Source organism: Peromyscus eremicus, chromosome 4, assembly GCF_949786415.1.
Source record: "Peromyscus eremicus chromosome 4, PerEre_H2_v1, whole genome shotgun sequence".
In the NCBI taxonomy this organism is placed as follows: domain Eukaryota; kingdom Metazoa; phylum Chordata; class Mammalia; order Rodentia; family Cricetidae; genus Peromyscus; species Peromyscus eremicus.
In genome coordinates this window covers 89,805,585-89,817,790 of record NC_081419.1, presented here as the reverse complement: position 1 = coordinate 89,817,790, position 12,206 = coordinate 89,805,585, and the positions used below count along the sequence as shown (strand labels likewise).

The window sequence follows — 12,206 nt, the reverse complement described above, 5'->3', positions numbered from 1 at the left end:
TGATGTTTGAACATCATGGATATAAGGACATTAAGGCATATGTCTGTGAACAGAATTTTTTGCTTCTGGATAGAATTAGGTTTTGTAATATTTTAAAGATTATTTTTGGTTATATGGAGTTTTTGAAAGTAACTAGTAATTTTTTGTTTTAAGTCTTTGATTTTTAACCCCCATGGACAGCTTGATGAGACTATAACCTGGTTAGGTAGCACTGAGTTTAACAGGAGGAATGCCACTTGTACGCATATTTACGACGCTTTATTTGATGGATCTTTTCCATAATAGCACTTGACTTTCTGTGTTTTACTCTTGTCACCGCCCCCCCCCCCCCCTTATTTTGGGCTGAAGCCACTCTAAAGTTTAACACCTGGGAGATTTCTCACTTATGGTTCCCTTTAGAAGTGCTAAAATCTCAGCCTCCCAAACAAGAGACCAAGTTGCGGTTTAAAGAAAGAAGTGGTATTGATAAAAGGCCCAAGAATGTTGCCACCTTTCCAACGTGTCCTCAGCGAAATCCTTTCTTTTAAGCCAGCAGGAGAAAGGAAAGGGGGATAAGAGCCCGGTCCCTCCAAATGCTTCTGGCATGCCGATCTGGTCTTCTGAAACATCCCCTGCTGCTCCAGAAAAAGGAGCCCCTGAAGCAAATGAAAACTCTGGTGGGGACATTCACATGCATAGCACCCTCCCTCCGAGTGCTTTAGATCACAGGGCCTGGGGTGATTTGGCCTGAGTTGAAGAATAGAGACTTGTGAACCATTTGTCTCCACACCTAGAGTATGCTGAAGTGCTGTGTCTTTCACCTTAAAAGCCCATTTAAAAAGAAAAATATGGTTCGTGAGGACACAATTTGGACACCATCACACTTAATGGAGTCCCTTTTAAATGTAACACTCGGTCCCATCAATTCTCTTCTAAATTACTTGTCACCACCTGGAGAAAACCTGCCCTTGATTATCTTATGCAATTGCTTAAAAATACAGTGTGTGTGTGTGTGTGTGTGTGTGTGTGTGTGTGTGTGTGTGTGTGTGTAAACTTCATTTAAAACCCCCGATGAATGTCATTACTAGAATGACTTATGCTAAGTGTAAGGCTATACAACATGTTTCATAGTACAGTGTGACTTATATGCATGCATGTAATTGTCATCACCTCAGAACTCAAAATGAGCAAACTAGGCCTCCTAGAAATAAGGCCATTGTCTGTAGGCTTTTATTTACAGTTGACTGACCAACAGGATCAGATGCAGGACTTTGTAAAAGCTTGAGATACATGAAAAGGTAGAGTGTTTTCAGAGGTAGCCAAACAGTTTTTAAAGCATACTGCTTGAGATCCAGAAGAGTTTAATATGAAGAGAGGAGGTTTTGAAGTAGTCTCTTGTTTTCGGGGTTCACGCTTCTTTTGTCCTTGTCTTGAGTGGCCTCCTAACTTTTCAGCTCTAGTGCCTCACTCTACTACAATAAGTAGGAATTTAACAAGCAAATGGCCCGTTTTGATTGACTGTGCACCATGACATAGCACACATGGATTCTCATCCTGGTGCCCTTTACCTTCCGCCCAGCAAAGTGCAGTGCGGAAGTCATCCTAAAAGTCAAGCGCTCCCCATTTTCATTGCTAGCACCTTGTTGGACTCCATCTCATCTCCCCTTTCTCCCTGCGTTGGCCAAGGGTGCTGAGCCTCCTCAGTTGCCCCTTTCTCATCAACCCAGTTCAGTTCATCCTCCAACCGGCTGTTGGGAAAGGTCTTCCTCAAGAGGCTTCCTTGTCTCATTTCCCCATTCAAGAATGTCAGACTCATTTTATCTCTGAAGAACCCCATGCGGCTTGCCTGTGAATTGCCACCAGGTTCCCCCAGAAACCAGAAGAAACTATCAGCCAATCTGCCAATTACCCTCTGCACTTTCAAACAAAGTCAGCCCTGGTGGAGTCCTGGTGGGACTGCTACCTTCAAGCAGCTTTCTTTTCTTCCCTGCCATGTGTTTGATTTTGTTTTTAGATGCTCTTTCAAACTGGTTCGACTCTTCCCTTCCAAGAGTTTCTTAACTTTTTTTCTTTTCTTTCTTTTCTTCTAGTGCTGGAGAATAAGGCCTTGCAAAGGCTAAACAAGCATGCTGCAGGTTTTTTCTCCTTTTTTTTTTTTTGATTATTTATTTATTTTTACTTTATGTGCATTGGTGTTTTGCCTGCATGTATGTCTGTGTGAGGGTGTCAGATCTTGGACTTACACACAGTTATGAGTTGCCATGTGGGTGCTGGGAATTGAACCTAGGTCCTCTGTAAGAGCAGCCAATGCTCTTCACCATGGAGCCATCTGTCCAGCCCCTCTGCAAGTGTTCTGTACCTCCAGATCTTAGTTGTCACCTTGCTCGGCTGCCCCTTGCTAGCCTTGAGCTCACTATGTGGCCCATAGTGCTTTGGAATTTTCTGTTCTGCTTCTGCTTCTCCAGGGCATGCATGCATTACAGGTATCCGCGCACCGCCATGCCTGGTGATCAGGCTCTCTTCAGGTCTTTGGTGGATGTCGCCGCACCGACTTACTGGATATAGGTTGTTTATTTCTAATAACTTGTGTGTTCTCAAATGGTGACTTTTTCAGTTTATTTATGTGTATATGAAGAATAGACGTATCAAAAGGCATGATTTGCATTTTCAAATGTTTAGATATATTTACATACGTCGTCCATATGTCATTAAATTTGGTTTGGGATAACTGCAGAATGTGGACAGCTTATCAATGGTGACACATGTACAGATTTTTATGACCCTTGAAATTATTCCTAATAATTGTTTCAGGGTTGAAAAGAGAAGAGCAAGTACAGTGTAAGGCCCGTTTTCAGCTCCCCACCCACAAAGCCAATTACTGGGACACACACACCCCTAGAGGACACAGCTGCTGAATAAAAATGAACATGGAGGAGAAAGCTAGAGCTCAGTACACTTTGATTGGCCAAAGGATAAAGCCAGGAATCAAGCTAAATAAATCCCCATTCCCTCTGAACACAAGAAAGGAGGGAGAAGAAGGTCACTAGAACAGGGCCTGACTGAAAGCAAACAAGCTCTTTCTCCTCCCCAGGTTAGGAACAGCCCCTTCCACCTTTCCGGGAATAGACATAAATAGCCCAGAATTAACAAAAATGAATGTCTACCTGCATTGTTTTTTCACCTTCCTCTGGAGCAGTACAGAAAAATCTATCGAGGTGTTAATGAATTTGTCCCTGGCAAAGTTTATTGCCGCGCACACGTGCAGGCGCAGTGTGCACGCGCCCTCACACACGCACACATAGGGGTGCCCAGAGGGCTGCTTACTTCTCACTGTCACACAACTGACGAGCTCATGATGACTTCTCAATGCTGCTATTGCATGTCCCGCTCAGTTGACGGGCACTTCCGACTGGACAGGATTACTGTTGCAAACAAAATCAGACATTTGCAACCAGTTCAGTTCTCAGCAAGAAAATGCACATGACTTATGTAGATTTTGTTGTTGATTTTTTTTTCCCCTTATAGGTTACTCAAGGAAACGCATGTCATTATAAATCAGTAGTAATGAAATCACCATTATGGCATCTTGGATATTGCATTTGCTAAAGCCTTTCTGGACATTAAGTCAGCTTTCAATGATTGATATTATAGACAGTGGATAAACATTTTGTGATGGATCTGTTAGCTCTCAGATGAGGAAAAAAAGCAAATTCTTTTTTTTCTCTTGGATTGAAAGAGTGTAATGCCATCGAAGAGGGAAAGGTTCAAATGTGGTCATCACAGGTTAGTGACACCAAAAATAGAAGCTCACTTAGGGTAAAATTTGCTGTCAGGAAAAATGGAGCCTTCTTTCTGAACTCGGGAACGTGTGGTTCATGTGAGCTTGCTCGTAGAGGGTTGCTACAATAAGCCTTCTTTCATACAGGTGTGTTTATGCCCCAGGCTTGCTGGCCACAGTCCATTCCATTTACAGAAGCTGAATTAAACAATAACTACCGCTTGCAAAAAAAAAAAAAAAAAGAAAGAAAGAAAAAAAAAGAAATGGTGGAGGTGGGGGAAGGGGAGGGGGAAAGGTGAGCGTCAAAGGAGATGCCTGAGAGCTTTGTTAGGGCCAAGAAAACCCTGTTGTAGATGTCAGGGCTTGTTGATGTTGCTGGGAACGGCACTTTTTTTTTCTCCTGGATTTTGTGGTTCTGCCTTAGGAAAGAAAGTAAAATAGAACGGAAGAACAAAGTCCCACTCTATAAATCAGCAGCTGCTCCTTGCCAGATCAAAGGAATGACATTTTTGCTCCTGGACTTCTTGTCCACTTGAGGGCTTGACAGGCAGCTAACAGCTGGCCTGCTCCACTGTATGAGAGAATCAGCCTACATCTTCTTCCGAGCAGATGACAAGCTAATCAGAGACCTAGCCCTAGCACGGGACACGTGAGTGCGTGCACCTTGACCTCTTCCAACACCTCTAATACATAATTGCTAAACAGCGTGGTGCATTTGGGGCCAGTTAATTCTTAGGTGACTTCCAATGAGAAGAAGAATCTGAGATAACGCTCAGTCAAAGGTGATCACAAAGCCAAAAATATTTCAAAATTGCAAGGTTTGTGGGGATCAGGTCTTAGTGTGAACTAGCACATGTTTAGAACAGAATAGGAACTGGCTGTGAATGAGGGTAACTGGTTATCAGGTGACACTGCACAGGTCTCAAATCCCAGTCAGAGAGATGGCCAGGAGCTGGGAACTGGTCATTTCGAAAACGATCACTGTTTCTTTGTAGGCTGGTGGAGCTGAATGAAGCTATAGATCTGTGTTCCATTCCTGCAGAAGGTGGTTTTCGGAGCCACACTAAGGTGCGCAGGTTTCCAAATCTGGAATTTTTTTTTTTTTTTTTTTTTTTTTTTTTTTTTTTTTTTTTTTTTTTTTTTTTTTTTTTTTTTTTTTTTTTTTTTTTTTTTTTTTTAAAGATTTATTTATTTATTATGTATACAGAACAGGGTGCCAGATCTCATTACAGATGGTTGTGAGCCACCATGTGGTTGCTGGGAATTGAACTCAGGACCTCTGGAAGAGCAGTTGGTGCTCTTAACCTCTAAGCCATCTCTCCAGCCCCAAATCTGGAATTTTAATGTCAGTAGTAAAACGTTCAAAGTAATTCAGTTTCTCGTTGATTTCCATCTGCAGTAAATCATGTACAGGATGAGGTAATATGCTATAGCTTATGTCTATTGACTTAGTGTTTTATCTTTAAGAGGGTAGATTCTAGATATGAATAGAATTTCCCGTGTTTTCTTCTCCCTTGCTTTCAAATAACTCTGAAAGATCACTTTTATAATACATGATAAATAGCCACATATGAATAACCATATAGCATTCTGTAAGAGTAACAGTGCTCCAAAGTCGGGACCTGCTTGGATGCTGTGTTACCCACCACTGGGTGTGAGTGTACTAATGGAATTGTGTTGGTTGTTGCTCAGGATTCAGAAAGAAATAAAAGATAATTCCCTATGTAAAGGGAAATTTCTCAAATACTTTTATTAAATTAAAAACTACAGTCGTCCATATAAATCTCAGTGAGATAAAATGCTCAATTTTCTCCATCACCTTTAACAATTCTTTTAATACAGAAGAATCATATGTATTACTGAAGTTCAAAAAAACAAAAACAAAAACAAAAACCCAACGGTAGACGGAGAGGTAAAACAGGAATGTGCTGTGCTCTCTCGTCCTGAAAGACCCCTCTGTTGACAGTTTCATCAAAGACATTTCATTGTCCCAGCTTTCACTCTAAGAGATACAGATGGAGCAAAATGAATTAAATTATTAGACATTGTTTGGTACCCAAGGCAAGTGATTAAAAGACTCTTCAGATCTGAGGTACTTAGAGAGGCTGGTGTGTGCAATGTTTGCGGCCATGAGAGTCACAATTAAAACTTGAACTTTACAACTTTCTGTTCTTAGGCAGAGCACTAAGAAGTCTGATGGCTCTTACTGCAAGGCTTCACCAACATAAAGGTGCAGAGGTCACTCAGAGAACTTTTCAACTGCAGATCTGGGAGCAGTAGTGCTGGTGGGGCATGGTGATGCTTCTGTGTCTGCAGTACTCCAGGGTGGCCTGGAAGCTGCTGGCCCAGGGGACCAAGACAGAGGAGGATCTAGGGAGTCTCTAAGAGGATGTGCTCGAAGATGAGCCCACTCTGCAACCCCACCTGTAGAGAGGTGCTTCACTGGTGTCTAAAATCACATACGCACACAACTCACACACATACACACACACACACACACACACACACACACCAACACTCACATGCACACACATACACTGCACACAAAGATGCCTACACACACACACACACACACACGCACACAAAGATACATACGTACACACACACACACACACACAAACACACACCAGTATACACACACACATACACACACACATACACACACAAAGTTGCATATTTACGTGAAACCCAAGTCTCTAGAAAGACCCTACCACATGAGCACATGCTATAAACCATGTTCTCATCCTGTTAGCAGCCCATTATAGGTAATTTTAGTAGTCACCCATCCATTCTTAGTTACTACCTGTAAGGGAACAGAGCATTTTAGGAACATTGGTTAGGTGTGTTCTGACCATCGGCTAACATTTAATAAGCCCTTACTGTATACTAGGCAGTGCTCCGAGAACCTTACATACCCTATCTCTGTCAGTCTTAAAACAACCTAGGCTGTTATTCCCCTAGTTAGTAGATAGGAAAGAAACTGAGGCGTAGGGAAGTTATAAAGAGCACAAACCCCTTGGGTTTATTGGTGTCTTTCTCTACAGAAAGGGTTTAAAATGTGGGACAACACTTAAGAGGACTGTGATCAAAGTTGAGTATTTTAGTGAATAAGCTATATGGGTGTTTGCAACTTTAGGGGAACGTAAGATAAAGCGCTGGAAGCCCACAGTAGACGGCTATGGAAAAGAACTGTCGCCCACTTCATAACTCTGCCCTGGGCCTTTTGTGTCAGCATGAACAGGCTCTCCACTTGAGGCAAATTCATAAGGCTACAGAGTGCTCATGCTCCCACACTAACATCATGTTTTCATATTGTAAGTGTATGGGTATTTATTTCACATGTTTTTACAGGTGTGGGCAAATCTAATATTCTATCCAATTATAATTACGCTGCAGCTCAGGAACATTAGTTATGATCTGTGAACGTGTCCTAAAGTCATGTATGAATCTCATTCATTTAGCTCACTTTGCTCAAAGTTGTCTTTGGGAAAGGATTCCATGTCTGAACATCAGTGAAAACCTTGGATGTGCTGTGTGAGTCAGTCATTCTCAAGTCCAGGGTCTTGTTCAATGGCATGAAGCCCGCCTAACTCACTGATTTCAGCTGGAGACCAGGACACAGAATCAAACTTGTTTTGTTTGGTTGGGTTTTGTTTTCTTCATATTAAAAAAAAATAAAGGGGCTGATTTTCCAGGGTTGAAGCATCACTGATACCCAGAGCAGGAGCACACTGGTAGGCAAGTCCCACAGCTTGGCAAAGCAGAGCTTTTTTCTAACTGGGCCCCTGTCACCAAGCTCCCAACCACACCTTTTCCAAGTTGATCTGATCCCTTGTCAACAGTTCAAGCCTCTTCCTTGACAACACCAATCCAGGAGAGAGCTTCAAATCCAGCCATCCTCAGAGTGTTCGGAGCTGGCTGCTTTCCAAGCAACCTCGGGGAGAGAGGCCTGTGCTTTCTAACAAAAGGAATGCTGCCTGAAGGCGTGGGTTACCAGGTGTGGCAAAAAGTTAGTGAACCAGAAAGAAGGGATTTATCAGCCATTTAAAAGGGGTGGGGGAACCAGCCAACAATCAAATGACACCTGAGTCTGCTCCCATCAGCTTGAGCTATGCTTTGGAGTGAAAACTCTTTAAAAGAAAACGCAGTGGTCAGATTTCAGGTGGAAAAAAACAAAACAAAAAAAACATGTGAAGCTCAAATATTTGGATTTTCCTGAGGTGACTGGTGGTCTCCAGAAGGTCTCTCCAGCAAGAGTCAGGTGGAGCGTCAGTGATTTCTGCTGTTTGGAATACATTCCTTTGAATCTATTGAGGTTTTTTGTTTTTTTGTTGTTGTTTTTATTTTAAGTTGACTTACAAAAGCCTCTTGATTCTTGGAAAGTCACTAAATTTATTTCTATAATTAGGTTATTTTAAGCTAAGAGTCTTGGTATATAAGTTTGAAGGATTGCACATACTAATGCGTTTTCTATTTAAGTAAAATTTAGAGATGCGAATAGTCTCAGGAGACTCTCTTGGAAGCTTTTGTGTGAGCCTAGGCACTAACTTCATGCTCAATACAAATCAATAGAACTAGTGTACTTTGGGGTACTCATCCCCTAGGGAGTCACTAATTCAATTATCTGTAGCCCTTAAAAAAGTCACAATGAGGCTAATGAAATTTTTTTCTGAAGGAAATCTAGAGAAGGCACTAGATTTATTAACACAATTTCCACACAAGTTGTACAAAATTCAGTTTTAAAAACCTGTTTAATATCTAAGGAGACTTTATAACAGGGTTAAATTATACTAATAAAGAAGTATATTGTATGTCTGCAACTTCAAGACCATTCTAAGACGACATTAAAACTTAGTGAGTTGTGGGATTTGTGTTGTTTTCTTTCTTTTTTCTTTCTTTCTTTCTTTCTTTCTTTCTTTCTTTCTTTCCTTCTTTCTTTTTAAATATCAGATACAGATGAAAAACCTAACAGTCTTTGGATTGGGAATAACTTGTGGGGGTTTTCATTAAAGTTGGGTGCAGCTTGCTGCATTTTGGTTAGTTGGATGTCTTCAGCAATTTTTCAAATGTTTTGGGTTTGGCAAAGTCCAAAATGTTTTTTGCCAAGACCCTCTCTTCCCCTTATTTTTTAAACCCGTGTGAAATGCAGGGATAACTTAATCCATATGTGTCTGATTCATTTACACTTAACTCATCAAAATGTTATTTTGTGAGACCCATTTAATATCCAAGAAACCTTTTGAGTCTTTTAAAGAGGAGACTTTTGTCTTTGAACCAGGAAGTTGCATTTTTCCATATGAATGGAGGTCTGGCTTTGAACAATTGGAGATGAGTTGATTTTTCAACTTAGATGCTTCAGAGTTTAAGTAGAATCAAAACTTGATATTATGTTCTTTTTGTCTGCATAAAGGAAAGGTCATTTTTAAAATATAGTCCGAGGAAGTAGAAAGAATTTGTGTCAAATCATTTAGGGGAAGACCACATATGGAAGTTCATATTGGGAATCAACAAAATTAAAAAAAAAAAAATTATTCCTCGTCTGATTTTTCTTTCATCTCTGAATTAAATGGCTCCGTTTTGTGTTCATGAGAATATTTTCTAAAAGGTGGTGGACTGTGAGTCATCAGTGTGAGAGGAGGAGAGGGCTGGCATTTTCATTTTTAAGATCACAATTTTTCTTAAAATGAACACATTATTAATTTTAATAATATCTATGGAGTTAATAAATTATTCTGAGACTAAGGCAGCTGACAATTGGCAGGAGTTTTACGTTCAGAGATTTCTGGGGGAAAAACAACAGCAAAAACAGGAGCCCATACGTTTTTCAAATCCTGTATTATTTGAAAGAATACACTGGAATTTTGAAACAGTACTGGGAACCAAAAACTCTGAGAGTGAAACTTCACAGAGGCTGCGTGGAGCCCACATGAGAAAGTCAAGTCTCTAAGACCCTCTGTGAACCAACCCCCCCCCCCCTCCATAAAAACCTGCAGGAGCTTCTTTCTTCCAAGGCTCCTTAGAAGCAGTGAGCAAAGAAAGGCCATTGCCATAACTGCTAGTGAACATGCAGGCCACGCCATGGAAACTAGCTGAAAATGTGATGCTGGGGTGACACTGCCAAGTTCAGCTCTTCTATAAAGACCTGCTAGCACACAGAATGCTTTTTTCTCAATGTTCTGTATTGTTGGATCACCCCCGTTGAACAACCTTTTGAGAGGACCCCCATTTTTACTAATGTAAACATTCTGATGAGTATCCAAAGAAATGACCTTTGAGTGAACCTCTAACCTTCCCAGTAATTATTTGTTTGAAGACAGTGTGAAGTTCTCCTGCTGAGAACTAAGAACCATGATGCCTTGCAGCCCTGTGAGTGAGTGAGTGTTTGAGGGAACAGGAGAGAAAAGCATAAATAAAGGAACAATCTCCAGATGTAAATAATAAAGGAATAAGAGAGAGGAAATCTAAAAGGGGGGGCAGCAATTTGTATCACCTAAAAGGTTGACCTACAAGAGAAAACAAAAAAAAACAAAAAAAAAAAACAACCCACCACACAACAGGATTGGTTGCACATGAGCAGAGGAACTCCCCTCTCTACCAGAAACATCAAGACAGAGCAAAAGCGCCCACTCTGGGCATCTCTTGGACAGAACTGACCCTTTGAGAAGAGCCCCTAGAAGGAGAAATAAGAAGCCGGCCCTCCTAGGCCTCAGATAAATTCTTTTAACTGATAGGAGGGTTGCTTTAGGAAGTCTTTGTGATCTGATCAGCAATATTTCAGAGGACGGGGTAAATACATAGCTTCAACTCTCCTTTTTCGGCTCTCTATACTTACAGTAGCCTGGCACTTCCCTTCCCGAAAGCCAAGGGGTGGAACATTTTTGACAAGGGAGACATCTTTTCTTAAGTACTAAAGAAGTTCATTGTTTTGCAAACAGCATATGCAAAAGACTCCTTTGGTTTTCTCCTGGCTATTATTCATCAGCCTGACTGTATTCTTACCAGAGAACTCACAGGAGGCTGAGTGTGCTCACTGTCCTCCTCCAAGGGACTTAACTGCCAATACTTGAGAATTCTTTGGAGAATGAATGTACTTTCAGGTCCTGCCTGGAGCCCCATGTGGATTCGTTAATCATTAAGTCCCCCATATGCTTAAGGTTGGAAAGTAGGGATGCTGAGAAACAAATGTTATCAATAGGAAACATTTTGAAGGACCAGCTAGCGGTATGCTACTGAGCACCCGCCCCTCCTGAGCCTAGTGCAAGGCCACTGAATCTTTCCCAGAAGTTCGTACATGTGGGAGATACCATCATTAAAGGCACAGGGACAGGGGTAACTCGCAAATGGTAGAAAATTGTTTTGTTTTTATTAAATTTGGAGAAATAAAGGAGATTTCTTATTGTCTTACTCTGTTTGTACATGAATATTTGATGGGCATTATTAAACATTAAAGTAACATGAAGTAGGCACTTATTTTTGGATTTCCAACAAAATTAGATCCAGGCTTCTTAGACAAAATAACCACTGCTCCTTACATTCCTGGGAATCAGCGACCGCCTGATTTGAAAACGTTTCCCGGGCCCTAATATCAACCATGTGGACTCGGGGCTGGCTTTCGAGTGGGTTGAAAGGTGGCTGAGTTTATGGTTGGCAGTTAGCTTATCCACTGCCCTGGGTGTCCCAGCTTTGGCTGCAAAGGCCGCCCCCAGCTGGCACTGACCTCTGAGTGACCCCTAACTTTACAGGCTTAAGCTGCAGGAGTTGCCCCAAGACCAGAAGTCTTTGGGCCAGCACTTATTACTGCTGTGTTGGTGATAAAACTTCAGACAGCCTAATTGATGGCTTTGCTGACCTAACAATACCTTGTGAAAGCCGAGTGCGAGAGCCTGGCCTTCATTTATGGCCAGCTGCAAGGGAAGCTGGATCTCCCCGGGATGGATGGGGAGTCCTGGGAGAGGGGCAGATCTTCCAGCCTGTGAGCTGCAACCGGGAACCTACTTGTTCCAAAAGCAAGCACGCTCGCAGAAAGGAGACGCTTTCTCCCAGAGAAGTCTTGTCCCTCTCTAAAAATTAGTAGCAAGTTGTCTCGCTGTTGGCTCTGAGATGACAAGCGAGGGGCACAGTCCAGTCGGCTGGTTTTTAAAGCACACTGAAGGGCCAAGTTGCCTGTCCATTAAGTGGATGGTTTGCAGTAGGTATTGGATTGTGACGTGCCCTCCCAGTGCTCACAAAAGCTGTTCACAGAACACTCAAGACTGGGCTTGGTAAACCCTACCCTTTTCTTCTGTTTCAGGTTTATCAATGCCAGGAGAAGGATAGTACAGCCCATGATTGACCAGTCAAATCGAGCAGGCAAGTTTTAACATGTATCTATATCCACATCCCATGGGCACAAATCCTCCTCAAGTTCTCCTTCAAGACTCTATCTCATCACCTGGTAAATAAGTACTTC

General features: G+C 41.8%; 1 protein-coding gene across 4 annotated transcripts in view; it reads left to right on the top strand.

Annotated features, from left to right (window-relative positions):
* Meis2 (Meis homeobox 2) overlaps nucleotides 1–12,206 on the top strand; it is a 211,520-nt gene that overhangs the window by 193,648 nt on the left and 5,666 nt on the right. For all 4 annotated transcript variants that reach the window (XM_059261113.1, XM_059261112.1, XM_059261115.1 and 1 more), the window contains exon 10: nucleotides 12,048–12,106. In XM_059261113.1, coding sequence (XP_059117096.1) covers nucleotides 12,048–12,106 — 59 coding nt within the window. The remainder of the gene's footprint in view (nucleotides 1–12,047; nucleotides 12,107–12,206) is intronic.